The sequence below is a fragment of the Patiria miniata genome, unplaced genomic scaffold (assembly GCF_015706575.1).
Source record: "Patiria miniata isolate m_02_andy unplaced genomic scaffold, ASM1570657v1 HiC_scaffold_1, whole genome shotgun sequence".
Classification (NCBI taxonomy): Eukaryota; Metazoa; Echinodermata; class Asteroidea; order Valvatida; family Asterinidae; genus Patiria; species Patiria miniata.
In genome coordinates this window covers 3,573,428-3,600,917 of record NW_024037047.1, presented here as the reverse complement: position 1 = coordinate 3,600,917, position 27,490 = coordinate 3,573,428, and the positions used below count along the sequence as shown (strand labels likewise).

Genomic DNA, 27,490 nt, shown 5'->3' with positions numbered 1-27,490 from the left:
CTCAAAATGATGGGAAAAAAACAACAAATTTGGTTTACACTTATTAGTCAGTCTGCCCTTATAAGTTTAATTTCTCGTATTTGAACAAACTTTAAATAAAAATCATAATACAAAAACAAAAACCACCATTTGCCGTCCCGCCGACTCGCATTAAGATGCGTTGTGTATTTCGCAATTATTTTGCGTTGTGTATTTCGACTCCCCGCGTTAAAAAAAAAAAAAATCATCCACATTTGTTATTTTCGTAATTATCAGAATTCCGTTCAGTTGCTCCGTTTACGCGAGCATGTTCAGTACATGTAGTTCGATTGCAGAGTGTTTTGAAGAAACTTCAATGACCACTTTTGTTTAGATAAGTTTTTCGAACTTCGTATGTAAAACAAACAACTAATAAATATTGAGAAAAAAATGAAGTAAAACAATTTGTTTTTCGTCCACAACATAATTCCAATCCAATAATTCCAATGATTGAAAGACTATTAAAATGTACAGGAAAAAGTAAGGAAAAAACACATTTCCAGGGACATTAGACGTTTTATAAGAATATAGTGTTTGTTTTGTGAAGTATGAAACTGGTAAACACACATAATTAAAAACAACTTCGTGGGCAAAGTGATATGGAAAAGCGAGCTCAGAACTGTTTCCACAATCTTTTGTTTTGTTATTGAAAAAAAAAAAAATTAAGATAAAAATCTGATATTCGTTATGGTAAATAGCCTACTACCATTTTACAAATCAAGATACGAGGTAGATACACCGTCTGAGGCTACTTTTCTCTTCGGATAGAGATAGCTGAAAGCTGTTTTCACTTGTTCGTACGTGTACATGCCGTCGTGTTGCATCCTGAATCCTCGGTTGACTCCTCCACTAGCTGTCTGGGATGTTATGACCTCCATGTACTGTTGCTTGGTGATGTCATTATTGGCCTTGTTGAGCCCTTTGCAGCTGATCTTATTCTTGGATCCGAAGCAGTAGTAGGTCTTACTGCAGAGAGCAATAATCCCATCTCCTTCCCACTCCACCTTGAACAACCCAGGGGTCCGCTTGTCGTAGGCGCGGTGAGCGGCGGTGTCGTCCCGGGGAAACCACTGGTGCTTCTCTCTCACGTACTGCTCCTTCATCTCCTCCTTGATGACATCGTCTAAAGTATTCCCCGAGATGGCGAGATAAGCCGAATCCGTGTCCATCTCGCACATCTGGAAGTCAGAGGGGTGGACAAACTTGATTAAGAAGTCATAATAGAACTCCAGCATGCGCAATTTCGCGAACTGATAAACAAAGAAGCCTATTTGGAGCGGTAAATTGAGCCGGATCATCTTCTTAGCCATGTCCACTTCGTACACGTCATCATCAAGCGCGTGAAGTGCGCGGAAATGGGACTTGTTGACGTACCGAGGAGCATCTGCATCGTTGCACACGCGGACGTTCATGTGTCGCTCCTGATTGGTGACCGTCTTCCCGTAGGCCGAGTTCCCCAGGAGCTTCATAGTGTCGGCCAAGATAGCTTTACTCGGGTCAGAATCTCCAGCCCTCCTCGCGTCACTCACCGCATCGCCGAACGCCTCGAAACACTTATTCTTTTCGAACTGGATAACTTCGTGTACGTGGAGGACCTCCAGACCATGATTGAGATACCATTGGAGGAGGGGAGTGGCCAACAAGATGCGTGTGCCGAACATGCTGCCAATCAAACTGCGCCGTGGTGTATTCATGATTCCTTCTCGCTCGGCATAACTTTGCATGTGGTCACCGATGTCATTTCTGGTAATATCTATGTTCTTAAAAATAGGTGGCATTTCAGCAAAGTGATCTCTCGAGGCCTCAGGTACTTGGATATCACACTCGATCAGACCGAACATGGACCCATCCATGACTGCTTCGAGGATCTCCCGTTGAGTCATATTTGCCTTACCGCAGTGAGGCAGTCTTGACGTTTGTAGAAAGCTTTCCACCGTCTGATCAGTTGCCTGTAGTTGACGCCATTCACACTCCCACATTTCGACCAAGTTGTACCCCTGCTGACGAATGTACGCAGAAGTCTCTTCTGTTTGACGCCTGAGATCGTCTCTGCTGACTTTTCTGACTTTGTTGAATTCATTGGGATTCAAATGACATGGATGCCCGTGCCAGTAACAACCGTGGAACTGGTAGACTGTGTTGGTGTCGCTGCAGTAGCCATCCACCGGAATCATTCGCTCACACACACGCTTTTCCGTGCTATTGAATTGATGCCGAATGTGGACATCTTCGCAATGGGCCACCCAGTCTAGCCACTCTGTGGCCAAAGCACCGAATTTATGGCTCCTGATTGGCTTGAAGTCTTGGTCGGCCCGTCTCCTTATACACGTCCCCACAGGCATCTCTTGCATCAGAGACCATAAGTACAGGGCATTGGCGTCAAATCCTACGATGTTTTGACACAGTTTGGTGCCTCCCCGGATGAATGTTTTCCCCTTCTCATGGTATCGATGGAAGACGAGAGACGGGCCACCCACGATGTTGTCTTTGAGTTTGTAATAAAGGTCCTTGTTCGCTTCGTCTATGAGGCTGAAGAAGGTGTCTTTCGGCAGTGTAAGGAATAGGTAGTGTAGTGACAGACCCGGGACCGAGATGGCGCATTTAAACATGTCCATCTGCCGCTGTCTGTAGAATGCAAACATCTTGTCTACCGCATCGAGAAAAGGAACCACGTCCAGGTTGTTGTACCAAACGAGAAAATCCCGTACTGTGGTCATACCGTGCTCCTTCCACACGCTCTGGCAGTACTGGTATTCCTCCTCGGATATGTTGCATCCCTTCAACTTGCTGTAGAAGGCCTGATGAGGTGGAAGTGACCCGACTTCAAGTTTGTCCAGATCATCTACCCACTCGTACGGGAAAAATCCTTTGGTGAGGGGGCAGTCGTACGCCTTTAAAAATTTTGCGTAGCTGTATCCGGGAGCAAGGTAATTGGTGATATCAAGAAACTTCAACTTCTCGGTTTTGAGGGCCATGTACGTGCTGGTTCTTTTGATGATCAATTTCAGAGGATCTGTTTCTTGAAGTACCGGGTACAGATAACGCTTGATGACGTTGATATCGTATTTCCCAGAGTTGAAACCCAGTACCGGTAACTCTTGAAGATATTCGTCTAACTGCTCCCTGAGTTTGTTGATGTGCTTGTGCAGTTTGCTTTGCGGCATTGACTCGCTTTTCTTGTCCTCAATCATCTCATCCATCTTCTCAAAAATGACTTCATATTTCTCCAGAAGTGTGTCGTACGCAGCTAGACTGATGGTATGTAAGTAGTTGACCATGTCTGATACCAGTTCACGCGGGTTGCCGTTACTGACAAAACACCGTGGTGCCTCGTAGTCCGGAATATTACTGGCTATGCTGCAACTGAGTAACTCGTGACGTGCTTCCCATCGCAGTTTTGCGTCTCGCTGGCGCATTGAGGGCGATACGGATTGGAAGTAGCATTCGTAATCGAACGTGGCCCTGTAGGGGTAATATTTCATGTCCTCCTCTACATCTATGCCGTCCTCGGATAACTTGTCGAAGATTGTCAAAGGCAGTTGGTAAGAACCCCCACTAAACTTGTGTTTAACGTTGACGTCACACGTGATCTCATGGGTCATAAGATTCCACGATCTTGTAAACACGGTGTTGCACTTGGAGCAGGCGTACGATCGGCTGTACTTACTGAGATCAGAAATGTAGGAGAAATGATTTCCCCACAGGTTAAGATACAGAGTATCGGGATAGCGGCGGTGAGAACGCCTGATCAGTTCCACCTGGATCGTGGATGTGTTCGGACATTGTTCCTCCCCTGTCATCTTATCAACCTCGTTCGCGTCATCATCATCGTCATCGATCTCTGCCGGCAGCAACGTGTACACCTGCACATTCACCTGAAACACCACCTCGGCAATGGCCAGCTCATCCATCGTTATGCCGTCTACCCGATCTTTGCCCGTGGCCTGGCGGTATGTTTCGACCAGACGATGTACTGCTTTTTCAGTCGAGTGTGAATTGGTTCTCTTATGCACGGCCAGACAACGAAAGAAACAAAAATTGTCATCCAGCATCTTTCCGGTGTTTGTGTTTCGGAGCAAATTTGTCAGACCCCGATTGTTAGCGACGTAGTGCGGAAGTTTCTCAACGGGTGAGCCGATGGGAAACTGCGGCATTTTGTTGACGTAGACCGTCACGTTGGTGGTTGCTGCAACGGTCCACTTTGTGTCGGGACGACGCAGGATGCCGTACTGCAGTACATCAGTCTCTTGGACTCTCTCCCTTACACGATCCATGTCTTGTTCCGTTGCCACAGTCTCCGGGGTAGAGAACAGCCTCGCATTATTTTGACTGGCGTGAAAGTACCTCAGCTGACCCGTCTCCGAATGACGTAGGATAAACCCAAACGATAAGTTGATCTTTACTCGGCATCGAAGGCGCTGAAATATCATTCTCAACGCCAAATCTACGTCTATGGTCGAGTTTCCAGCCAGTCGAAAATTGTATACATCTTGAATGCGGCGGCCGGTTGTGTAATGCGTGCGAATGGGCAGCCAGTGTCGACGGAGAGCTTTGAGAATATCATCAGCCTCTTGCAAGTTTTCTTCGCCGAAATCATCAGCTGGAAACTCGCGGGGATCTTCGGGAACAGTTTCAGGTGACTCAGGACGGGAAATTTGATGTGATAACGGTTCTTCGTGTATTGATGGTGGAGTTGCACCGTTTTCGTGGTAGGTTTTGATGTGTCTCCTCAGGCTGTCATGTCGACTGAAAGACTTGTCACACAGCGGGCAGATGTGCCCCTGTGATGCCTGTGGTGGGGAAGGTAGTGGTACGCCAGTCGGTGATGTTGAAGTAAGGACATTGGGATCAGCCTCCATCAAATCGGGGTCTTCTTTGTTCTCAGAGACGAATTGACTGGGTTCGGGGTTTGGCTCGAACGATATTGGATAAGATGCCGACACTCCACGGTGGTCGTTTTGAAGATGACGCAACATATGACTTACTCTCTGGAAAACGTCTCCGCAGGCTGGACAGGTTGATTTCGTAATACTTGGGCTTTTGGCCTGGGGAGGGTTACAGTCAGTTCCGGCTTCAGCAATGGTCGACCCTGCACTCTCTTGATCCGAAATTTGACGGGTGGTGGACGGCAGCTGATCTGCGCTGTGGTTCTTGCGATGCCGTTTTAAGTTGTCGGGACGAGAGAACACTTTGTTGCAAACCGGACAGGTCACGGCCTTCTTGTTGACACTCGGACCGCTCTCGTGAAGCTTGCGGTGTCGGATGAGGTTGGTCAACTGACGGAAGACCTTTCCACACGTCCCACATGGGTATCGTCCACCTTTGGCTGCCCTTTCGCCTTGTTCTTGACCCCCTCGTCCATCCTGCAATCCTTGCTGCTTCACCGCGGCTGACGGCTCGGGAGGAACGTCAACAATCTGTACGTGTGGAGAAAAAGAAACAGGATCGTTAGTACATAATGTTCACTTTTATATACATGTTTTGACATAAAATGCGATGAATACATAGACATTTCGATTTTATTAACTACATTACTAAATAAGGAAAACAAAATTTGAGTCTCAACAAGATGGTTTGTAAATTCACAGTAATGTACAGTGTATCTGAGTGATATTTGTTTTTCAGACGGTTGTTTTATACTTACCATAAGCTGATCTTCATCTTGATCGATGTCCCACTCCTCCTGCAAGCATCGAAGGAACTGTTCACTGGGAGGGGTGCTTGTCGGAAAGGGTTTCATGGCTCCCTGATGGCTCATTTTGAAACTTGAGGGTATCTGGGTTATATGAGGAAAAAAATTGTTAATGTAAAGACAAAACTCATACCATTCCTCTACAAATGTAGATGTACATGTATTATTGTACACGTTGCAGTTAATAGGACACTTACTCGAGACTCGAGATCGATGTGACGATGTCAATGTTCACATTCAAACTGATCCTCTTGATGACAATCCTCAACTTATATACCTTCCAGATGACGAAAATCTCTCCTTTTTTTCACAAAATCTAAAAATAGCGCAGCATATTTATTGTTATGCTAATAAAAGAACGGTACGTTGAAATACTGTTTGAATTTTAATTTTCTTATTTTTTTTAAGTAAGCCTACCCCTTTTTTTTTTTAACTTAATCTAAAAATAGCGCAGCATATTTATAAAAAAACACTACGTTGTAAATAATGTTTGATTGAATTTTCATTTCTTTTTTCTTTCCTCTTAAGTATTTTTTTTTTTTTAAATTAACGAAGAAATGGAAAAAAAAAGTTGATTGCGTTCACGTTGGTAAACAAGGTGCCTCTTATAACAATGTAATTCGGAAATGAGCAAGAAAGGAGCAAAAGAGCAAGGCAGGAGTAAGAAAAGATCAAGAAAAGAGCAAAAGAGCAAGAAAAGAGCAAGAAAAGAGCAAAAGAGACAAGAAACGAGCAAAAGAGCAAGAAAGAAGCTAGAAAAGAGCAAAGGAGCAAGAAAAGAGCAAAAGAGCGAAAGAGTAAGAAAAGAGCAAAAGAGCAAGAAAAGAGCAAGAAAAGAGCAAGAAAAGAGCAAGAAAAGAGCAAAAGAGCAAGAAAGGAGCAAGAAAAGAGCAAGAAAGGAGCAAGAAAAGAGCAAGAAAAGAGCAAAAGAGCAAAAAAAGAGAAAAAGAGCGAAAGAGTAAGAAAAGAGCAAGAAAAGAGCAAGAAAAGAGCAAAGGAGCAAGAAAAGAGCAAGAAAAGAGCAAAAGAGCAAGACAAGAGCAAGAAAAGAGCAAAAAAAAGAGCAAAGGAGCAAGAAAAGAGCAAGAAAAGAGCAAAAGAGCAAGACAAGAGCAAGAAAAGAGCAAAAAAAGAGCAAAGGAGCAAGAAAAGAGCAACAAAAAAAAAAACAGCAAACGAACAAGAAGAAAGTAAGACATGAAACGAAGGAGCATTAAAAGAGCAAGACGTGAGCAGATGAGCACTAAAAGAGCAAGGGGTGAGCAAAAGAGCCCGAGCAGCTGAAATGAGTAGCTACATATCAAATGTTTTCATCCGGATTTTAGATTTGGACCTTATGAAGTAAGCTTTGGTGTTTTAACGTGGCCGTGTTTGTTCAGTGTGTACTTTTCTATGGTTTGATATTGAGTTACGGCTTGTGTTGAAGCGTCTTGTACGTCTTGTGGGTTACTTCAATGTTATTTCTTGTTTTCTAATACCCTGCGTTTGTTTTTTTTTGCGACAAACTATATATTTAATGAATACGTACACATTTATATATATATAATAGTATTCGATTCAAGAAAGCATGTCAAGAACTGTATCTATTAAATTTCACCTTCATCCGCAATTGGGTAATGCTCTTTCGTCTACATTCACACACCGCGTCTCGATAGTTAGCAATCATAGAGTGTTCCTTATGTGTTATACATGTAGGATTATCTTCGAACTCTATAATACGCATTCGGCGCTAATCCTCACGATCGATTTGTCCATCGATCCATGACGTCACTACGCCACAGACACACCTCGTTTTATGATCCTCGTCGGGGTTACCGATATGATCCTCGATGAGGATCATGATCCTCCACAAAATAATTTAAAAAAAAAATTACAATGTAACAAACATAAATATCAAGTCACAAAAAAAGAGAGAAAAATTGTAACTCGTTGTACAAACCCATGTCACTATTAATGAAGAGCGGGAGACGTTTAATCCGTCAATAAAACACAAATGAAGGTAAATGTGTTGGACAAAAACGAATTAATACTTTGAAGAACTGATCAACGAAGGTCCACTCGTTTTAATTTGATTTTTAAGTTGAGATTTTTTATTTTTTTTTTTATTACATGTATACGTAGTGTATACATTTACCACTCAATTGTTTAGCAAATAGTCATAATGCTTTTGTGTTAATAAAAGTATAAGTAAAAATTAATTAAAATAAATCTTCAAAAGACAGAATCTCGAAGCTTGAATGTGTCTTTATTCGCGTGTGAGTACTGCGTTGCCCTAAGGGGACAAAATATGTTACAAACACTGTGCAAGTCAACTCTATCTTCTTTTACACATGTATTTCACTTATTGTTAAAGTGCCCATGAAATGGTGTTTTTTTGTTTGTTTGTTTGTTTGTTTTTTTTTTTTTAATGCAAACATTGAACTGTCCGGTTTGCAACGGACCTTTGTGTCCCATGTAGCCTTAATTTAAATTTCACTTTACCGTTTTCAAGGGAATTTTGATACTTTTTTTATGTTAATACCAAGTTCAATTTTATTAACAAAAGAATAATGTCATATCAGACACAAAAAGTTGCCAGAATTCTAGATATTTCACTGACGTAAACTTTTAATTTTTTTTATTATTCATTTGTGTGTGGTCCGTGATGGCAGTAAATCAGTGAGCAAACTGTTCTCCCAAATATTTTTAGAGAGCAAATTTTTGGGGTTCACAATAAAAAAAACACCCATAAATATGAACGTGTCTAATTGAATGACATTACGGCAACAGCACCCTCAGTTGTTTTTGAAAAACATGGAACATTTTAAAAGTTGAACGAAGTGTGCTTTCCAATGTAGTTAATTAAAAAAAAAAAGGATACCAATTAGTTTTCATTTATTAAAAAGCAGGACAAAATAAGTTCCGCAATGATATTCACTGCGGGGGGGGGGGGCTATTGGAATTATTAAATGAACGTTTTTAAAAAATAAATACCAAACAAATTAATAATAATAAAAAAAAAGAAGACATATACATGTACATGTACAAATAAATAAATTATAGAAGCTGCAGATTGATGTTAAAGATAATGTGTGTAAATATTCATATTGTACTTGCATTGATAAGTGAAAGTTTCTTTTTTTTAAGTTGACTTTTTTTCTTCTTTTTCTAAATGTTACGTGCATTATTATTCGGCCTCCTTTCCATTAACGTTCATAAAGATCTATAATCGTAAATAAAATGAATCTGCATCAAGTAATGAAACGTATCGCTGCTCAAAGTATATACATTTACGACTGAATTTGTTAAGTTTGCTACAAATATAAGAAATAAATTAGAACAAATCTTCAAAAGACACAGAATCTTGAAGCTTGAATGAGTCTTTGTTCGTATGTGAGCACTAGCTGCGTTGCACTTAGGGAAATATTCACTGACACAATAGAGTCAACTACATCTTCATTAAGCGTAAACAAAAACAAATACATATGTACACTCAATTTGTACATTAATTAAAGAAGTTCAGATTGCTGTTAAAAATGTGTAAATATTTTTAACGTATCTGAATTGGTAAATGTTTTTAATGTTATGCATTACTACGTGTGATATTATTTCATGTATTATATTCATTTATATCTTATTTATTTATTTATTTTTTTGTCGTTGTAAACGCGTCTTTGTTCTCAAATTTAGCTTAATAAGTGGAGTCCCCCAAAATAGCGCAATAAACGTTTGGAAAACATCATGGGTACAGAAAAGTTATAAATATAAATCTGAGTGTTAAACCATATTCTAAAGTGTTGTTGATTTTTTTTTTCTTTTTCTTTAGCGAGATACACAACGATTTTACGTTGGCGTGGTTTATCTCAAAGGCATATGCACTAGTACATGTAACTCAACTCAATTCTTTTACAAAAGAACGAAATAAATTCGATTAAAATTTAAGATATATAACAATGACAAATAAATTTTAATGCGATTCTTGAATGACTTGTTATGGAACCTAAATGTCTTATGTCACTTGAGTGTGCACTATAACTCCGCTTCTTCCTTTGATCACAGTGGTGGACATGCTGATGGGAAAGGTGGACCCTGAAGCAGTGAGAGAGAAATAAAACATATGTACCAATTATCATCCGAACGATTCTACATCATGTATCTTACCTTTGCAAACTCATGTAGAAGAAAGAAAAAAAAAACATCGGGTGATAAAAATGTCTCATGAGACATAAACTTACCTTGAATTTTGTGCGACCGTTCAGGAGATTCGGGACTGGATGAGATAAAAACGCGGACGTAAAGTGCGGTCACCTTGTCGTTTTGTCGATGCACCCCAAACATTCAGCTGACGTTGAATGTTCACACCGCCGATCGATTGTGCACATAGAGATTGTAAAAACACCACGAATTCGGACTGGACGATCGGACAAGTCCAGACTGGTCTTCTTGTTTGTCGTCCATCGATGACTCACCGCTGTGACGTCACTGGGAATGTGCTCGGGAACATTCGAGAGCACCGCACGTGTATTCGGAGTGGAAGACTGGACAAGTCTGGACTAGTGGACTGGTCATCATGTTTGTCGTCCATCGATGACTCATCGCTGTGACATCATTGGGTTTCCCCACTCAAATACAAAGGCCATTGTGATAGCTCGGACCCGTTTTGTGGGTGTATGATGTGCGACACGACGGCAATCGGCAACTACCGATACTAATGTACGGTATTATTTCTTCCCCATAAATGCTATGGCCTTAACTTACACGAATGATCTATAAATACTATTTGTACTAATCGTGCTGGTTGTCACAACCTCCGCAATAATAACAAGCATAACAAGCGTTCGATTTTTCCAAAATTTCATTGACCTGGTAACCAAGATTCTGCAATCACGAAAAGACAGAAAACCTTATTTTGAGAGTATTTTAACAACAAAAAGTATTCATCTTCGGTAATTTTGTACTCCGGGACGACGCTATTGAGGTTCAGGCCAAAACAGTCTACCTGAAAACGACGGCTGGACGTTTTGTTTGGTGCGCAATTTGCCAAACGACACAGAAACGTTATTGGTTTCGCAATAAACATTCGAACGACGAAGATACGTCAGTGAGACCATTTTGTGCACCAACTATAAAGCACATTTTTCTTAGCAGAGACAAAATCAATCATCAAAAAAAGTAATTTGCTTTTTTAAAGAAAAAAAAAGTAAAGGCTAATTAAAATGAGCTTCACGAGATTGGTAAACTCGGTTAATAATTTTATGAACAATGTTTTACTAACATTTTTTTTTTTTTTGCAAGTAACGATCCTTTTTGGAACGTTTCCTATTTTAACGACTATGTGTGATTTAACTAGTGTGTAACTACATCACCCCCCCCAAAAAAAAAAAATGTAAATGAAACTCAACCCCAAACATAAAAAAAAATATAAATATAAACTTCAGTTACAACCTTTCTGTGTCTGTCTTCTGGTTTTACATTTAGACATTACCTTTATTAAAACCACGATTTTTTTTTTCTTCAGTTTGTCTGCATGTACACTATGACTTTAAGCTTGCTCAATGGCAGCAGTGCCCCGTCGAGAACAAAACACAAGAAAGAAAAAAGGGAATGAAACGTTTATTTTGACGGAAAAGACAGATCTATCCAGCAATACACATTGTACAATAAAACATGTTTAAACATTACATCGCTTTTAACACTATTTACCTCATCATATACGTACGGGCTTAAAATACACAAAAAAGTGCGCTCCAGTGCCTGACAATCGTTTGCATATCCTCTACCAACAATACCCATTCGGCGCTAATCCCCACCTCATCGATTTGTCATTCGATCCATGACGTCATCTCGTCACAGACACACACCCCACCCCTCCTCCTATGATCCTCGGCGGGGTAACCGATATGATCCTCGATGAGGATCATGATCCTCCACCGGAAAACGAGGTCAAATGCTTAGACTACACTACTAACGTTCCCCCTTCAAACCACACTTATCCTCAACTCCGATTATGCTGATAATAATACTGCTACAGCTATAACCCAAGAGGAAACAGAGGCACTGGAACAAGCAACTGTTCAACAGGCAAACTGCAACCTATGGTATAAATGCAGAGAACAGAGACTGACTGCTTCCCAGTTTGGTCGGGTAATCACAAGAAAAAAGGATGTGAACACTAAGTTTTTAACTAGCTTGTGATCTCCACAGGTCATACACAGTAAAGCAGTATCATACGGCAAAAAAACATGAGAGTACTGCAAAGGAGGCGTACGTGAACAAGACCAACCTTCACATACATGATTGTGGCCTTGTAGTAAACCCAGCCTTTAGTTTCCTGGGGCTACACCTGATAGTAAGGTGTGCGATGCGGGTCAAACAGAAATTCTGGAGGTAAAATGCCCATACAGTGCAAGAGACATGACTGTTGCAGAGGCAGTAGATGGAAACCCCAACTTCTACATGGCAAAGTCTGGCAATGGCTTGCAACTAAAGAAGACCCACCAGTACTTTCATCAAGTTCAGGGTCAACTGATGGTGACTGGAGCCCCATTCTGTGACTTTGTTGTTTTTACAAGCAAAGACATCCATGTTGAAAGAATAGTGCCAGATACAGCAGTGTGGGAAGCCATGCTCAGTAAACTGGCTTTATTCTACAAGGAGCATGTAACACCATTTCTAGCTAATACTTGAAAATGAGAGAAACTTACACATGCCATGTTTAACTTCAGCAGGCTTTTTGTCAGGTGCACTCGATAATTCCTTTTGATTCCTTTTATCAGATGACTGCCCACTGTAAAAAAAAAAAAACCATAAAACAATAATAGAAATAACACGTCCTTAAAAGTCGAATTTAGCAGTGCGAAAATCGAAGCATTTACTTAGAAAACGCTAAGAATTTTTTAGAGCAGTCTCATAGGTTTTGTGCACAGGGTGTCATTTGTTGTCTGTGTATGGAACTCTTTCCATCGGAATATTTCAATGTTGAAGAAGATTACAGACCAAATTTTGAGAAGTTTTTGAGCATGTGTGCATTAAATGAAGACATGTGCATGCTGACTGCTCACTGCGCTGCCATTTGATTGGATGCAACATAGATTTATTAAGATGTCATGAAATGTAATTTAATGATGAATTTTTTTCCATTAAAACCCTCCTTCTATTTAGGCAGTCAAAGTCAGTCAAAATTTCCTTCCACTTCCCCTGCGATGCCTTTACACAGGCAAGTCATAAACAGTCAGATTATTCCAAGCAGGCACTCTGACTGATCAAATCCAGTCAACAGACAAAAACAGGAAGGTGGTGGCACATCTGTATCAAGTTACGAAAGCAGTCACAGCCAGTCAACCTTGCTTATGGAGGCTGGAAGCTCTTAACTTCCATAAGTTCTTAACTTCCATCAGTCACTTGACTGATAATGATATTGACGGCACAAACAATGGGGCACAGGATGTGTGTTTGCATAGGAGGGTTAATTGCATGAGAATTCGTTCTTCCCAGTAATTTGTTTAAAATATTTTAAACTGTGCCACACAGCCTTCAGAAGATGTTCATAATGGAAATGGAAGCTTTGCACAATTGCCACATTAACCTACCTGTTTTCTAGGTTAAGAATACGTTTGAGTGGAGGCCTCCTGGCTTTAAAGATGGCACTCCCATCTGCCGGTATGGGGTCTGGATAGATTGAGCTTGGTTCTTTGAAATGCTGTGGAAAGATGTGGTACCGGTACTAAAGTTTATAATTTGGTTTTGTTTTTATTTAAAACCCTGAACCTGTAAAAGTCTAAAGCTCATTGTAAATTTGAACTGGGCCAGCTCATTGGGTATTTTCAAATGAAAATAACTGAAAGAGTTCCATACTCGGACAACACTTAACAGTGTTTTCTAAGTACCAAGTGCCGGTAAATCAATGCTTTAAGTTTTTCACACGTTTTTCACACATTTGACTTTTTAGGACATGTCATTGCTTTTCATGGCTGATAGGTCACTATAGGGAAAAATGAGCGTTGTCCGTGTATGGAACTCTTTCCTTTTTTATTTAAATTCCAACAATAACTCAATAATGTCAACTCCTTGTTTATATTATAGAATTTCAATGCTGTAGACCACATACAGGGTTTTTGCAATATTGCCAAGCTTGGTAATTTTAAAGATTTATTAAATTTATAATTTATAAAATGAAATTTGTTATTATGAGTTGCTTTTATTGTGGTACTTATTATCTAGACCCACTCCACTCTAAATTCCATGCTTAGTGCTAGAACTACTTTTTTCCGAATTTTAGGTTTGGTCTAAAAAGTGTCTGTGTTCTGTGACTGTCAAAAGTGTCATCATGTCTGTCGCTATGACACAGACCAAAACTAAAATTCGAAGACCTAGCGACCCAGACTAGTTCTAGTTGGACTATCCTGCATTGTAATTTCTTAACACCTCGGCCCCCTGAAAAGAAATTTGCTGAGAGTACTGACTGACATGACTGACTGATGACCAAACTCCTACCTTGGAACACACGTATTTGTCCTTGTTGATTTTGTAAACATTCAGATCTGAATGGGGACGTCAACAGGCTTTAATCCATCGTAAACATTTTTCACGGTTTGATTTTGGTTTGGGGAAAGGGAAAAAGATTACTTTATGAAGTGGATCCGGATGCCTGGTATCTGACTTACATGTACCGTAGCAACAGATTTTGACTATGTGCACAGAAAGCCCCATTTTTACGTTTTTACACTGCATGTGACCGAGTTTGACCGAGGTCATGGCGGATCACGAAAGTTAGCAACGGTTGTCAAGTTTCCGTGGTCACCTGACCAAAAGGCGTTATCTAATTGGCTAACGCGCACTGTTTGATTGACAGGGCGGAACGGTCCATTGATCAATGATAACAAATAATGGCGTACATGTAAGGCCAAACAAAAAAGTCTCCGGTTTCTGGTATGCGCGCGTGTCGTCGTATCCATGCGTGTCGGCAAAATGATTTTTTTTTTCAAAGAAAGATGATGTTTCAAAACCGCCAAACTCACTGGACTTTTGGGGGGCCTAATGAAAGTGAAATAAAAAAGAGGTACGCAAATAACACAACTGCGGTACCCTGTGTGTATTTCTTTTCTTGTTTTGAGTAAATTCAAGGGGAAATGTATATGCATGTAACAGAAATGCCGACGAATCTAGAATAGAACTCAAGAGAAGCAATAATTTAATTTTGAAGTGAAGAAGCAAAGACAAAAAGCCCAAACCCATAACGGATAAGTGACAGTGTTGTTGTAAATGGGTCTCATGTCATGGCGATTCATGTTAGGGGCCTGGAATAACTGTTATATTATTCTATTATTTTCTCTCTTGACTACTATGAAAACATTTCAGCCTTGAATTTATGTTTATAATGGGCGTTTACGCATTCTTGACATAGACTAGAGGTTCACGATATTAAATCACATTACTCGACAGACTACTGAACAATTATTGGTCCATTTTATGCTGTATTGGGGCCAATTTTGTCAGGCAAGGCAGTTGGTTGGTGCATTATCCAAGGGACGAAGCAGGATTATCCATGAATGTTTGGCTGGGAGACGAAGTCGATGCCTTGGATTCGTAAACGCCTATACAATATACTCTGTGCAAGAACGTAGATGGCGCTCTTAGTGACCGCTAGTGTGAGCTCCTATTGTTGCAGACCAGTAAATAACCCTGCCGTAGACCCCATGATAAAACCTCACTTCCAAAAATCAGAAAAACAAATTATCAACTCTCTAAGGTATTAAAGCTTACTTCAGTATTTTTCATTTCTATTCAATTGTTTGTGAGGAGTGGGATATTCAACAACTTTTTGAGAAAAAGAATTTCATCCAAAGATGATTACGCCTAAAAGTATTCCTTAAGCACATAACCATTTAAAAAAAGGATACCTACATTCCGTCGTAAAATATAGCAATTTAAGGGCCCACTTTTTTCAAAACTGCAAAGAAATACAAATTAGGCTCGCAGTGCTATTCCTGGCTTTAACTTGGTTTTTCAAACCTCTCAAATGTATGGCCCACAATATAGGAAATGTTTGGCTTATTTACTGGCCTGCAACTATGATAGACAAACTGATTAATCTGATTGCACCCACCAAAAACAAGCGCGTATTGCGCGAAGTACGTAGGATACAAATCTGTAGTTTTAATGTTATCGCCAGGCATACGTAAGCTAGTAATACGTGATCAGATGCGCCGGTTAATTATGCCAGACAACCACCTCTTAACCTTTAGATTTCGACCAATCAGCGGGCGCTTTCTATATCGGGCCTTCGGTCATTTACCCAGTTGTCGTGTCATAGATATGGATTGAAAAAAAAATAGACACAGCACCACACGCTGTGGTCACGCGCTCTTATGTTACGCGATATGTGCAAGCTTGTCAATGTTTTATCGATCTATATGCCCTCCCGGAATGGTTGCATTACAAAACACTGCATTTAAATTGACCAATTAAATTGATAGTCATGATTTGGGAATGACATGACGTCACGATTTAGCATAGTCAATTCCGATTGGCTGAGGCGTGAGATCGCACAATCTGCATGTAAGGATAACGGGTGATACTCTGACTATACGTAAGGATGGATGAGTTCAATTAAACGTAAACAACCCCACAACTATGACACGTGTGAATAATGGCTTCGCATATCAGAACTTTCAAAAGGGAAAATGCATAGTGACCATAGAACTATCCGTGCCAAACTTGAAGGCATTTGAATGCAAATTCTAGAAGTGATGCCCAAATAACATACTATTATTTTGACTCCCAAATGAGAATAAACAAAATGGTTAAAGAACCGTTGCGACAGTATGCATTAAGCTCTGTAACTGTAGCCAGGTTAACATTTTGCTGTTGTTTTTTTCGTTATTTTCACTGCCGTACGTTTGCTAACTTATTAAATGATCATACGTGTACAGAGCATCTTTATGTGATCATTGTTGTTTGGTTTCAATACAAATATGGCTTTATAGACAGTTATAACAAAGCACACAAACTGTAATGTGACATACAAGCTATATAGTTTTAATTGCAGGATAATTTGAGGGAACATATAAACGTTTTACAATTTATAGATGTTTTTGTAGATGATTCACCTTTTCCATTTAACTGTTTTTGCATATGATGTCAATCAAGTAAGTTTGTTAAACTATATTACTGAATTATTCAATTTCAGATTGGCCCACGCCAAGTATATTTCTGAATATTTTTAGGCTTTACATCCATAGTTTGATAAAGATAACCAACAACGCACCACCCTGTTTCCAAATGGAAGGAGATGTCACAAATAGAGTCATGTTTTTGTTTTCGTATTTAGTCTTATTTTGAAAATGCATAGGTCTACACTTTACACAATCCTGCCCACCAGGTTATGAAACCAAACAGAGTATTTTATGACAAGTATACATACACAGTTCCCTTTATACACTGGGTTACATTATAAGTCCAACTGAATATCTTTAAAGTCCAGGCTTAACTGTATTGCAATGGATATATTGTCACACAATTGTCTAATTATGTATATGTTTCTTTTTTTTATTTGCTTTGGTATTCACATTTCAATAATATTAATATCAAGAATAACTTTATTATATGATACGCCTCAATAACATTACCTGTGTGACTGTTGCGTACTTTATTTCATAAACGTGCTTTCGTAGTATAAAAATGCAGAACTGAGTTATATTGTACAAACATTATGCATTCATTTTATTCAAATATTTTAAAACACAAACCGTTTCATTAAAATGTACAGATTTATGAAATTGTATATGTATTTTTCTTCTGTCATTTTTCAAATTTGCTTTTAATATTCCCGTTTACAAAATATCTTATCTAAAATAACCTATGGCATGATCCGCCTAAATACGATGACCTGTGTATGTTATGATTTATTTCATGCAAAGTGCCTTTGTAATTACAATTGCAGAACTGAGTTTACGATTACAATTGCAGAACTGAGTTTACGATGTACAAAATATACACGTGTATTTCATTGACATTTTAAAAATACAAACAGCTTAATTGAAATGTGCCATCCCAGCTCTCACAAAATAGAAACGACTACAAACAATTCATTGTATACACAGCCTCCAATTATTCCGAGAGCAGTCACTAATTGAATATTTTAGTAACTAATTTTTTTATGTCACAAACTATTTTAGTTACACAAATTGCGTGTGTCTTAGGTGGATATATTGAAGTCCAAACCAGGCGAACCATAGCCAGTCATTTCACCAAGAAAGGTTCACATGCTCACACAAACGTATCTGCAACAAAATTCTCCATCTCCAAGTATATCTTTAAAAGAAAACAAAATAACACATCCTCATCAGATACGATTAAAGAATGATTTAAATTATAGTAAGATTACAATTCTTTGAAGCCTCAGTGAGGTGCTTTATACAGGAAAGATCTAGTTTTTAAGATTTGACTAAATATGCAGAGTATGATTACATACATGCATGCATAATGAAATCATTATATGTTGTTATTAACATGACTTTGACCTGAAGTTGGGCAGTACCTGGCAGTTAACAATCTTTGCATGGAAATGACGTAGCTTACCTTCGCTTCAGGAATCATACTGTCTAACATCCTCTTCAAAGTGCCGAAAGACGGGCGACGGGAGGGGGAATGTCTCCAACATTCAATCATAATAGTGTAGCTGTAAAAAATAATCAGAACTCTTGTCAAGGAAAATGATTTGGTGTTTTTTGTGGTGGAAAAATAATTTGAGTGACTTAGAATCAAGACATCGAGACCCCTGTCAATACTGAGTCTTCACAAGCTAACGATAATTAAGTCTTCACATGATTCTCACGTGATCATGTCTCATGTTAATAGATAAGCTAATCAAAAGAACTTTGTCTTAGTCAAACTTTTTTATCAATTCCTTTTACTGAACTATCTTGGGATCTGACTTACAATAAAAATTAAAGAGACAGGGGAGCACTTCCCCCCCCCCCCAGATTTACCCAAGTGCCCTTTCGAGCTTAAATGTGCCACCTCCAGATAAAACAAAACGGGCCCTAAAATTTCGGATAATTTGTTTTCATTAACATCTCCTAAAATGGTATAGAGAGTTCTGATGTGAACGAGGAATATGAAAACGAAGCCCAAAGAGTGCCCCCTATTTTGGAACTTGGTACCAGCCCCCCTCCCTTCACAATATTTGATTTAAGTGTCCGGTAAAAAAACCAAAAAAAAAACAAACGTGTCGACATTTCAGCGACGGAAGATTCCTTTTACAGTGCCCCTTTTTGGTGATGTCCCCCAATTGTCAGGAGAGATTAAATTTGTGTTGACAGGACTAAAATGGTCTGGTTCCCCTTAATGTAAGACACCATAATTGACATATGATAATTATGGCAACTCAATATAAGTCGTCGATTCGATCTTTGGGTTGGCTTATGTCTTGAAGCCTGATTTCGTATTAAACAAGAAGTTCATTATACTCACAGTTGATTGTGGCAATGCGAGGGATTTGGTAACCGATAACCCTCAGCTAAGATGTCAATTATTTCACTGGCGGACATTCCACGATAGGGATGGTCACCTGAGAGCATAGAGTTACATTTGTTAGATTAAAATAAGAAAGAACTGAAAAGGGTCTGTTTTTCATCAAATAAGGAAATTATATTAATTAACAACATTAGCAAACAAATCTGGTTGCAGTTTGCAATGGGATTCGATGAATAATCATCGTTCGTTACACCATGGTTTTGTTTGTTTTGCGTAGAGCAAAATCGATGCTTAATATCGTTACATATAGTTCTTTTGAAGACGACATGTCTATTACATGAGACCATTTCATGAGGCTAAAGTTTGCCAGTGCATGCAACGATTACATTTCTTGAAACGCAATTGAGCAAACGGCTCATGCGATAGGACCACGTACTGACCTCTATACTAACTACACTGGCGTACAGTGCACATGCATTGAAACAGCATCCGCCAGCTTTGGTCAGCCACGACGCATGCGCAGTAAATTATATTCAGAGTTGACGTGGTGAATATAAGCGTTTTATTTTCTGACCCGCTCGCTGAGATTCAAATAATCATATTCCTTAGAACGCCCAACATCCACGAATAATTGATCATTAGGAAAATTGATGATGTGAGTAAAAAACAAATGCAACTGTAGAACGTGACGTTCCGGGGATCCAAGAATATCGAATCATTTGCTTCAAGAAGAATTGGCCAATGAGCAGCCAGTCTAGTTAGTTACAAAGTTTTAGTTACACGTACCTAGCGTGACAATCTCCCACAGCAAGACACCAAAGGACCACACGTCGCTCATTGTGGTGTACACGTTCTGAACGAGACACTCCAAAGCCAGCCAGCGAACAGGAACCAATCCCTGAATTGTTGAAATACAACATAATTTAGGTTTCTGGACTATGAAGGTTTCTGGACTGTTACAGTTTGGATGTAGGAATTTACGTGGGGGGCACGAGGCCGCTAGTCAATGCATGTAAAAAGAAAAAAAAAATGTTGCCAGTACCTACAAAGTAAGGGGGCTCACGAACTGGAAAGACTTGAGAAATCGATACCTTAGATCCCCAAAATAACACACTTTATCACGAATGACAACCTATAATAGGACTGTCACTTCCCCTTTTGCTTTTGCCATATATTCAACCTAATGACATTTCAATGTGCTTTCATTGTTCCTTGACAATTACAAAGGCAAGGGAGAAGGCCTGCAGACCATAGAGTATTAGTCCACTGGTGAACTTAAAATAAAACACAACAATGACATGTTGACACCTAAAAAAAAAAAAACCTGTTATCGAATGTGAACACATACGACTTAAACTCATACATGAAAGACATGCCAAGCCTAGTAAAGCTGGACCCAGAGCCCACAACATTCAAACAGGCTATAGTGACGAGGAATCATATAGGATATTACTGCGTGGCTTACAAGTGACAGTGATTTAATGAGTCACTTAGGAATAGAGAGGATTGTGCTGGCCCTCTCTGAGTCCAGTAATAACAAACATCCCCCTTTCAGTCGGCAATTTAGATGAGGAAGTAATAGATCCTGCTCTTGATATCTTGCCAATCAAGATGAGTCCGGCTCAGTGGGATTGCTATAGTTACTTTACCTGGGATGTTTTCTCATATTGTTCAGTCTCAGAAATGTCACGTGCCAATCCAAAGTCAGACAGTTTGCACACCAGGTCGTCACTGAGAAGGATGTTGCGAGTAGCCAGGTCACGGTGAATGCACTGCAATGAAGAGCATGAAGGTAAAAGTAAAAATGCTATACGCGGCATTATACCGAACCACTGTATTGGCAATTTTTATTGGCATATTATCCATGCTTTGAAATGGTTATTTATGGAGATCGTTTTAATATTTCTGTAGGAAAATACCAACAGCCACATTTTGTTTCAAAAAGGTGTCAATACATGTATGGTATAGACCCTTTGTATTCTGAAGTCATTTTTAATTATTTGGGTAGATTTTTTTTCAATTTCGCTCCAACAAATGTACCAGAGAGGTATTTGCAAAATCACAGAAAATTACGATTGCTGTTAGTATCTGCTCGGAACAAATTGTGTGTGTGTGTGGGGGGGGGGGGTGTATACAGGCATTACATTCACTGTGTGGACTTCTGAACAAAAGATGTCCACATAAACCAGGTAGAGGAGACACTGTGCGGACTTGGGCAAGTCCACACAGTGTTTCCCCATTTCTGGAAAACAGGTTTAGAGGCATTTTTGGGTTAGGTTTATCAGAAGCAGAGTGTAGCAGAATGAAGAGAAACACTGAAGGGAATCATAGAAAAAAAAATGGGTTGAAAGAGTTTTCACAGTTCGAGAAAAATGAGTTTTTTTCACTGGTTTTTCTTAACTACACGAAAGCCATGGAAAGTCCACACTTGGTATGTAACGTGAACTTGGGTGTGTGTGTGTGTGTGTTACTTCTGTTCGACTTTACCCCACGTACCCCCATGGAGGAGAGGTAGTCCATTCCGTTGGCAATCTCAGAGGCAAATGTCAAGAGCTGGAAGGGGCAAGCAGGCTGTGCGCCCTCAACGGCATCAACTCTCCAGGCATCTTTCTTCACCCTCAGGTATTTCTGTAAGTTGCCTCTGGATAGATACTCCAGTATCAGGTAAAAAGGCTCTATAAAATGACAAAAGATCAAGGCATTTAAACCCAACATTATCATCATGGGGTGTGCAAACACGGAAATGTAAATGCCAATTCGACTGGCTGTTGCACGCTACGGCGAATGTGCCGAGGAGCAACTGTCCGGCACTCTTAAATAATTAAATAGTGACGTCCTTTAGTTGAGAGTGTTTTAAATTCACTTTAAATAATGTCCCCATCAATACCCATTGTTACACAGTCCTAGGGATAGGATTGTCTACACCTCAAAAACCGGTTCATTTAAAGAAGAAAGAAAAGAAAACAATTCCTATAGTCGCCGCCTGAACTCTGAGGATAAATTGCTATACAAACTATCTGTAAAAAACATTAAATGTGCTTCCATCATGGGTGATCCCTGATTACGGAAAAAAAGCCTTAAACTTTGGGCATTGTCAGCCAGTGTGGGCACCGTACAATTTGCTAAAAGTTCGAACGGGGTCGATGGTTGATGAGCAAAAAAATTAAGCCAGCAGAAAACCAAACTGAAAGTTAGTCATTTATCACTCACTTTGTCAACAATTCTTCGCCTAAAAAAGAAAGCAGAATCTTCTCTCACCAGGAAATGAGCAGGGTGACGCTTGAAAGAGTTGTACTGATTTTTTTCTTTGAAACTGCAATGTATATTGTTTTGCTTGTCTATTTTGATTCGGCAAAGCAGAAATGTCATCAAATAAATCAGTGTTTAATCAACATACAAAGTTATGAAATTGGTCACAGATATTGTCTTAACATTAACTTTACATCAACTGCGTGTTTTATCGATCGCTTTCGACCTCAACCGAAACTATTTATATATACTTTCCTTTGTAAAGGAGTCATAATGATATATAAAAGGCTCACAGTTGACTCACGCGTCTCTGTGCAAAAGCCAAGCATGGACACAATGTTGGGATGTTTTATGAGATCCTTTTGAACCGCTATTTCCTTCTCAAAATCAACGACCACATTCGCATCAGCCGACTCTGAAAAAAAAAACACCAAGAAATAAGCTGTTTTTTTCTTTTTATTTAATCATTTTCATTAGCGTCTTTCTTATATTGATTTGCGCATTATTTCTCCTTCACTCTACTTATCCCGGCCATTAGAAACCGCTCAGGTCAACACACTGGATAGGTATCAATAAAATGCACTGCATCGAGTACCGCATGCATAAGGTAAAATATTTCAAATCAAGTCTCCATTGAGCAAAGTCAGCTGCAATCGACAGTAACTCGTTGTCCCTGTTACACCTGAAATGTAAATGGCTTCTCATTTCTTGATGCAACCCCTAATGCTCTCTCACTCCAAGGGTGATGTTGATATCCTATATTGATTCTACGTTGTTTGTCTGTCAGTCGGGCTGGCTGTCTGTCTGTGTGTCACTTTGCTTTGAAAATGAGTGTGCGGAAGCGCACAATGCCAGGGTTAATGGAGAGGTATCCAGTGTATGCAGGTTCCGATTTCACTGCCCTCTGAAGTCACGCTTGATTTTCGTCATAACACAGAACGAAGTTAATAAACGAAGTTAATAAAAAGGTAATAGGTGCACACCATCCGTCCTTACTTTTGAGTATTTTGACGGCCACTTCTGACTTGATTCCCGGATGGTATATCCCATCTGCCGTGGCACGGTAGACATGGCCAAAGTTACCGCTGCCTAGTACCTCATGCAGGGCGATCCTCCCACGAGGAAAATCGTAGACATTATGTGATTGGTTGAAAGTCCCTCGGTCGTGAGCAGAAACCTCCTGGTTCATACAGTACAAATAAGACATTTTTGAACTAAATGTTAGATGATCATTATTGCAATTAAAAGAAAATCAATATTCAAAATGAAAAAATAATCAAAATGAAAAAAAAAAATCAAAGCTGTGATCATTTGTGGTGGGAAACGTTTTGCAACGGAGTTTGTGTTTAACGAAAACACATTGTCTTAACCGTCAATGCATCATAACACATACACATCAGTATTTCAAATACTGATGTTACCTCTAAGCATTGAGTAGAACTATATTCTACCATTGATGTGATTTTTTGCATTAGTTTACAAGTATGTACTCTGGAAAGTCAAATTGAACCGGAATCCAGTCAGATTCTACAGGGTGAGTGAGTCCAAGAAAACAAAAACCCAATTGGCAGGACCATTTTCTTAAAGGGAATATACATCATTTGTTTTTGCTGTAATTGGGGGGTTGGAAATATATAGCAAATATAGTTACACTGACTTTTTTGAGGTTTTGGATTCGAAAATGCAATAAAAACCAAGAAAAACAATCATTTTCCAGTAGTCTGGTTCCCTGACTCCATATAAGAAGAAACAGAGAAGTTTACATACATTGGGGAATTGTAAGGTCAGGGAACCAGTGTAGCTGGCTTGTACCCGTTCATAGGTGTGTAATCGATTGCCTTCAAGTGCGATGGTCAATTGGGGCCAGTATTTAAAAAAAAGCCATTTTTTTAAAATTGATACAAAAATACCACTTTTCTTGAAAATGACAGTATACCAGGTGCCATGATTTTTCAAGATGCTTTACACTGTCATTCACTAATAGTCCAGCAAGGTGTTTCAAAATTATTTGGTAATTTTATTTTTTGATGTTTCCAAATGTTGTATTTTCCCTTTAATAAAGTTCTGCATGTAGCTCTTTCAAAATCACGGATATGAACGCCCAATTAGTAAGTTTTCTTTAAGTACAAAAAAAATCATTAAAATCAAACATATACTTTTGTGTTTACGGAATCCTAAACACAATCACTGTTTTAAAGTTCTGTCCACGAATCATAAGAACGGTGTGCGTGTCCTTTCAACAAAATTAAAACAATTCATGTGAATTATTGTGAATTGTTTTCGTGTTTTTTTTTGCTAAAAGAACACTTTTTGTGGAAGGAACTTTAAAACGGAGGTTGTGTTTAAAATGCCATAACTCGAAAGTACATCGGTGATTTAAATAATACTCATACTAAAAGCAAGCTTATCACTTGAAAGTGTTATGTGTAAAACTTCAAAATGGTACTGCCATTTGGGTTTCCTCTTTTCGGCTCAACTTGTATTTGGCCTAATCCTCATGAGATTAAAAGATGACACTCTGTCGGATCAAAATGACACTCTGGGTGATTTCCCTCTGGGTTACTGACGCGGATAACTTGACAAAAGTGTCATTGGACAGGTGAAAAGGTCGTGTTTTACATGGGGAAAAAAATAAACACAACATATGAACCCGGATTCCGGGTCGAAACTGAACTGGGTTTTTTTAATGTGCAAGTCCTGTAAAAGGCGCATACACTTATGCAGTTGACACAATCGTCGATCGAAATTTCATTAACATCATTTAAGTGTGATTTTGTTTAAAAATAGGCCTACTTATTATCCTGCAACACAAAGTTGAAAACATACTGTCAGACGAAGTTCTTTTGGCGTTGCGACCCCCTCCTCTGTACGTGTTTGCTGGTATTTTCGTTTCATTATGCAAACTATTGTTATAGCAAAGCAGAAAACAACAGAGGATGTGACTGAGACAACAATGACAGTGAACATGATAGGAAGCTTGGTGACGTCTTGTCTTGTGACTGGGTCCTTGGTTGATGACAGGAAAGTGGTGGCTTGCTGAGGAGTCGGTCTTCCTGGTTCTACAGAAACGATTAAAATAGGTCTGCTTATAATGTAAATTGTAAAAATATTAATGACGAACAGCCTTCCCTTGTTTTACAGTGCCTCTCAATAATGAGAACAACAGATTTCCCCAGATACTCGTGAAGTGCAGCATAAGTTTTCGCGAAGGGAGCACGATGGGTTTTGACGGCCAATTGTCCATCTCTAGAGGGGATTTTTTGTTTCATTATTGAAGCGAGAGAGGTATTCGTGCTTTTAAAGGTAGTTTTCCATCTCGAGAAGGAGCTCAATCTTGTTAATGCAAGAGGGGTACTTGTATTTTCAAGGGGCAGTGTTTTCATTACAAGAGAGGACACAGTTTTATTTGAACTGCGATCATATGCTTTTAAATTTGGGCGTTTGAGGGGCAGTTTTTTTTTGTCATCTCGATGCTGCATATTTATAACCAAAAGAAGGGCACTTCAAATGGCCTGGGGAAAAGAGGAGAAAGGAAAGTGCCCCCCCCCCCGGTTCCGCCGCCCCTGAGTAGAATAATTAAACGACCGTTGATAAAATAACTTTCATTTTAATTATTTCCTTTGGTTTTTCTCCCATAAAACACTGTTGTGTTGTATTCTCTTTAAGCAATGAATTAATTTAAGACCTAATTTTGGGCACAAGCAAACATTTTACGGATAACTAAGTGTCATCCTTGTTGTCATTTTAATAAGGTCTGCTTGCTTCATTCTGTTCTAAATTTTAAAAGTACTTATGTTTTGATAATGGTTACGTAAATATTTTTTCTGTTGGTAACTATTTGCTGAGTAAATTACACCCTCGAGAACGAAGGGAAATGTGTTAGCATACACACAACTAATTCACTTAACACAAATTTTACATTGTTTGATATCAGGCGAAATATAAATGATGTTCAGCGAGTGTTTTTGACCAGGTACATACATTTGTTGACCAAACTTTGAAATTGAATGATGAATAACTCATCCGAATTTTACCGAAATAAATGTGAGATTCCTGTGGGACGAACGTGAATATTAGAATAAGTGAATTGGAAAAAATTATCATCCGCAGTGAGTAAAGAATCTACGACATTTTTAAGGTTTACGAAAATACCTCTTCCAAAATGAAAAAGGTAGGGCAGTGCTTAAATGTACCTTTCTGCATGTTTGCCAACGTAACAATTACTGCATAACAACTTCTTGAAATGATCCCAAACTTTCATGCTTTCAATGTTTTCTCAATTGCCTTGCTAATTTTGACATGCTTAGTTGGATTTACTCTTCTAAATCCCACTAGAGGGAAACCGTTTTCTTATCTTTGTTTAAATTCTTTGGGGCATTTGATACCAGTCTCAGCGGTAAGGAGAGCTACTCATTTTGTTTTCAATTACCTGGCGTATCAAGTGACAAATTTACTGCTATCTCTGCGTACATTCCGTTAGCCGAAAACAGCACCCTGCATACAATTCTGCTGGAGAAGTGATCCTCAGTGATATTCAAGCAGATTTGAGATAAAACGTCCCGCCTCTCCGTGTTGTTTCGAGGCGACCAATCACAACTGCCCTTTATGTGTTCTTGATGACCCTCTTTTTCGATCAGCCACTTGGTGTGATTGGCTGGATTTAAACTAGACGCCTCACACGTGAATCGGTAGAGACCACCGATCTTCACGTCGACCTTGTCCCCGACTACTTTGGAGTCCATCTCAAGAGTGAGGCTCGCTGCATGTTCGACTGAAATAAATAAGATAAAAACGACGATTGCCTTACTTTTCTCCTTCTGTCTCTATGACGAGATTTCTTTAGACAACAAACTCGAGCTATTTGGGGGCAAGCCGCAATTCCAGTCGCACATGTTCCACCAGTGCATCGCATACTGCGGACGTGCGGCAACAACATGTGTATTCGAGGTGTGCACCTGTACATTGTACGTACACACAAACACCCCCGCCCATTTTTTGTCTCATGAGGACCTGATCCTTCCCTTCTTTTATTCCTTTTCGTTTGCACTTCAACTTTCTCTCGACAGCTTCCAAAAG

General features: G+C 39.4%; 2 protein-coding genes and 1 long non-coding RNA gene across 3 annotated transcripts; 1 reads left to right on the top strand and 2 right to left on the bottom strand.

Annotated features, from left to right (window-relative positions):
• Positions 1–9,504: 9,504 nt before the first annotated feature.
• On the bottom strand, positions 9,505–10,192 carry LOC119739689. The gene is made up of 2 exons (XR_005272622.1): positions 9,925–10,192; positions 9,505–9,778 (listed from the first exon to the last, which is right to left on the bottom strand). It is a non-coding gene; the product is annotated as an uncharacterized LOC119739689 (long non-coding RNA).
• Positions 10,193–10,905: 713 nt separating this feature from the next.
• On the top strand, positions 10,906–12,424 carry LOC119727497. The gene is made up of 3 exons (XM_038199425.1): positions 10,906–10,923; positions 11,645–11,883; positions 12,040–12,424. Exons 1-3 carry the CDS (start codon positions 10,906–10,908, stop codon positions 12,374–12,376), a joined length of 594 nt encoding a protein of 197 aa, XP_038055353.1. The 3' UTR covers positions 12,377–12,424.
• Positions 12,425–19,158: 6,734 nt separating this feature from the next.
• On the bottom strand, positions 19,159–27,156 carry LOC119727414 (fibroblast growth factor receptor 2-like). Its single transcript, XM_038199318.1, has 8 exons — positions 26,844–27,156; positions 25,241–25,473; positions 23,411–23,594; positions 22,719–22,829; positions 21,662–21,840; positions 20,815–20,937; positions 19,952–20,063; positions 19,159–19,259 (listed from the first exon to the last, which is right to left on the bottom strand). Exons 1-8 carry the CDS (start codon positions 27,154–27,156, stop codon positions 19,159–19,161), a joined length of 1,356 nt encoding a protein of 451 aa, XP_038055246.1.
• Between the last annotated feature and the right edge of the window lie 334 nt (positions 27,157–27,490).

What these genes read in the sequence shown, in the direction of transcription:
- LOC119727497 (XM_038199425.1), top strand. An exon ending in AAGTTTTTAACTAGCTTGTG is followed by an intron (nt 11,884 to 12,039) that starts ATCTCCACAGGT and finishes TACACCTGATAG; the next exon opens with TAAGGTGTGCGATGCGGGTC.
- LOC119727414 (XM_038199318.1), bottom strand. Translation starts at nt 27,156, where the DNA reads ATGGACTCCAAAGTAGTCGGGGACAAGGTCGACGTGAAGATCGGTGGT. An exon ending in CAAAAGAACTTCGTCTGACA is followed by an intron (nt 23,595 to 25,240) that starts GTATGTTTTCAA and finishes TGTATGAACCAG; the next exon opens with GAGGTTTCTGCTCACGACCG. An exon ending in ACTACCTCTCCTCCATGGGG is followed by an intron (nt 20,938 to 21,661) that starts GTACGTGGGGTA and finishes TCTTCATTGCAG; the next exon opens with TGCATTCACCGTGACCTGGC.